The sequence below is a fragment of the Chelon labrosus genome, assembly GCF_963514085.1.
Source record: "Chelon labrosus genome assembly, chromosome: 19".
Taxonomy (NCBI): domain Eukaryota; kingdom Metazoa; phylum Chordata; class Actinopteri; order Mugiliformes; family Mugilidae; genus Chelon; species Chelon labrosus.
Genome location: NC_140352.1, coordinates 4,603,321 through 4,606,713, shown reverse-complemented (window position 1 = coordinate 4,606,713; position 3,393 = coordinate 4,603,321). Strand labels below are relative to the sequence as shown.

The window sequence follows — 3,393 nt, the reverse complement described above, 5'->3', positions numbered from 1 at the left end:
CAAATAATGAAATAAGTCAACAGTCAAAGATTTTCTGTCCCACGTTGGTCAGTAGGGCTCATGTCATACCCCAGTTCTTCTTTAAAGCAGCACCCACCTCTGCGCACACTTGGATTTTCGTTTTACCGATTGCGTCCAAAACCAACACACGAATTCAAACACACGTTCGCCACCCCGGAATAAAGATAAGTATTTAAAGAGCAATCCAGAAGGGAAGAACTCAACGTTGTTTTAATGTTTTTATTTCAAAAACTGGATAAAGTTTACATCTTAACATCAGGAAACAACCTTAACTTGTACCGTATACCTAAGTATAGCGCAAGATCTGACACGCACATGTTAAGATTTATTTAAAAAAAAATAATAATAATAAAAATATGTGCATTTGTGCTACAATGTACTGTGTGACCTTCTGTGTCGGAGCAAAGCCAGTCACATGGGAACCTGTTTGGGGTTTTAGCCAACAGGACTTTTAGAGTCCAGGAGATTTTTTTATGAGACAGATAATTTGTCTGACGTGTCCAGTTTTCTCACTGGAACCACAGAAGGAGCATCGTTTCCCGTTAGAAAGTTGGTTTTACACAATTCAGAAGTTCCTTTACAACAAATAAAAATATCAACATGTGACACGTGCTAACTCTTTAACTAATGGAAATGAAGAAACAGTCGTCTTTTCTTTTTGTTTTCTTTTTTTACGGAACAGTCATAGCTTAAAATTTTGCCATTTTTAGTTTATTTTTTCAGGATGAACAGGCTTCTTTCTCTCTTCAAGACAGACAGAGAGTAGAGGTGAAAGAGAAGAGGTGGGGATTCAGTCTGAGACCAGTCCACAGTCTCAAGGTGGGGAGTGGAGGGAGGTGTAGGGGCCTCTTAGAGGTTTCACTGTGGGTCACTGTCACTGAGGGTCAACACGTTCTCCTCACAGAAGCCTGCAGGGAAAAGACAGAATTGGATCAAACATATTAAAAGCCTTAAATGTCTAATGTATTTCTAGTATTGATTTCGGAACAATGATCTCATCGGTCAATCGCGTCGGTCACGAGGGGTTTGCGCAACTCGGGTCAATCAATCATTCACTTGGTCTTTCACCTTATTGAGTGACCCAGAGAGCACGGATCGGTAAATCGCAGAGTAAACAAATAAGTACTCGGATGAACTCAACCCACCGGTGTGTGAGACACGTCTGTATTTGCCCAGCAGACAGAGGTCCATCTTCTTCTGGATGACGGTGGGCTGGTCCTCCGCCCTCAGGCCGGTCGGGTGACGGGAGAATACGAAGGAGTAGCTGTCTAAGCAGGTGCCGTCGGAGTCCAGAAGCCTGCAGGAGTAGTGGATTGCGTAGTTGTCGTAGTCCGTGTCGATGACCCAGTGGTCATCGTCTGAGGGGAGGGAGGGGAGGGGGGAGAGCTTAGATTGTTGGCAAAACATTTTTTGACACCGAGATAAAACAACAGTTCACCAAAGGACAAAATGTTCTCCGTGTGACGGCTTTATTTGTTCACAGAATAAATTCTATTTCACAATCTGAAAGTGTAGAGAAGTGGGTCATGGCTAATAGCAGTCCGGTTAAAGACCTGGCAACGCCCCCAAGGTACCGTAACTCACAAATACTCTTAACGTTGATGTCAAAGTTGCAGTCAATTGATTTATCGCAGAGGGCGTGCTGAACCCTTCCTAAAGCATTTGCTTTGAGTTTCAGGGTCAGGGTCCCGGTGATTGATCATCAGCAGTGTGCCTAAGAGGTGTTTGCAGTCTGCAAGTCTAGTCTGCCTTTCCGCCTAGGCATACATTACATCAAGCCCAGAGAGCAGCATAGTCAAATTCAAGTTAGGTCCTATTCAGTGTGGAGATGCAACTGTTCCGACTACTTACTTCCAGTCTGCAGGTAGGACGCGACTCCCCAGTACTTCATCCTGAACTTGGCGGGGTCAGGAGTGTCCTCAAAGGTGGCCATCATGTCGGCACACATTTCCCAGTTGCTGAGAGAGGACACAATATTGCGAAACACGTGAGACGAAAAGACATTAAGTAAATGTTAGCATGCTTTTTTTTTTTTCCCCAAGAGAGGGAAAGAGAGGGCGTCCTCCGGAGCATGATGAACCTACTTGAGGATGATGACTCTGCCTCGAGCAGTAGCGGTCATTTTGCCGTCGTCGCCAATGATAAACTGGGCCACGATGTTGTCGAGTAAGAACAAGCCCTCCGGGTCCTTCTTTCCTACGGCGTACCACGTCCCTACGTACTGTGACAAAGGAGTCCACGTTTTTAATTAAACACGAAGGCAGGGATGCAACAGTTCCTTCATTTAGAGATCTTACAGTCTAATTAGCATTGCTCAAAATCCATACAACTGCAAAAGAAGAAGATAAATATTTATTAAAAACCTAATAAATCTCTTTGTGCTTCCAACTCACCCTGCTTCTGTCAAAGTTCTGCATGACCTTAATGTTGGATACCTGGCAGTCCTGTGCCCAGGACAGTGCCAGAAGGCAGAGGGCCACAACACACCGCAGCAGCATTCTACCACAGAGGAAGAAAAAAATGAGAAATGATGTATATAGCTGCAGCTGGATACCGAAAACGAGGCAAAATAGCAAACGGTGACAGAGGAGACGAACAGAAACTACTTTTTTAAAAGCCGTTCTCATGTAAAACATTCGCTTCAATTGCTTAAAATCTGGAAGCACTCTCAATGCATACCTTGTTATGGGCAGCTCACAGCGATCCCCTGGTCCCCCACTCTGGATCTGGCCTTATATGCAGCTGCCTGGTATTGCATAATAACTCCTAGGGACCTGAACCTCCCCTGTTCTCCCCACAGCTAGCTCTCCTTCTATTGGACAAACATTTACATAACTGCAGGCCCCGGTCCTATTGATTTGTGTGTCCCCCACCCCTAAAAACAAAAAGTGCTTTTCTGTAACTGTTGAGTCTCTTTGAGTCTTATCAAAGGTCATCAGGAAGAAGAAGTAAAATGTATAGACGCAAACACACAGTACACCGAGGTACTCTGAGAATACAAGCGGCTGAATTTTACCTTTTCTTGCAGCTTGAGTGTGCACTCACATGTACATGCGCAAAAACTGCACTCACACAACATAAATGTCTTTTTCTGTATTTGGCGAAACGTCAGCAACTCTCCTTTGCTACGTATGCCCTCCAGACAGCATCAGTGTTGTTGCATCAGCTGATGTTGCCCTATCTCCCAGCTCTGTGTTTGCGTCAACGGCGGACAGAGTCCACTCTCAGAAAACACAATGCGACACATTTTCGTGGGCTTCTGTTTATCTGCCGTAAACGTTCCTTTGTCTCACAAATCTGGGATTAATCCACATTGACGAGGCCTGTCCTGGTCTGTTATTTATCGCTGTCATTAAAGGGATCAATCACAGA

At 44.6% G+C, this 3,393-nt stretch overlaps 1 protein-coding gene across 1 annotated transcript; it reads right to left on the bottom strand.

Moving 5' to 3' along the window:
* Window positions 1–206: 206 nt before the first annotated feature.
* Window positions 207–2,810, bottom strand: rbp4 (retinol binding protein 4, plasma). The gene is made up of 6 exons (XM_084567218.1): window positions 2,701–2,810; window positions 2,415–2,520; window positions 2,106–2,242; window positions 1,873–1,979; window positions 1,167–1,379; window positions 207–929 (listed from the first exon to the last, which is right to left on the bottom strand). The coding sequence occupies exons 2-6, from the start codon at window positions 2,517–2,519 to the stop codon at window positions 880–882; spliced, it is 612 nt and encodes a 203-aa protein (XP_084423344.1). The 5' UTR covers window position 2,520; window positions 2,701–2,810; the 3' UTR covers window positions 207–879.
* Between the last annotated feature and the right edge of the window lie 583 nt (window positions 2,811–3,393).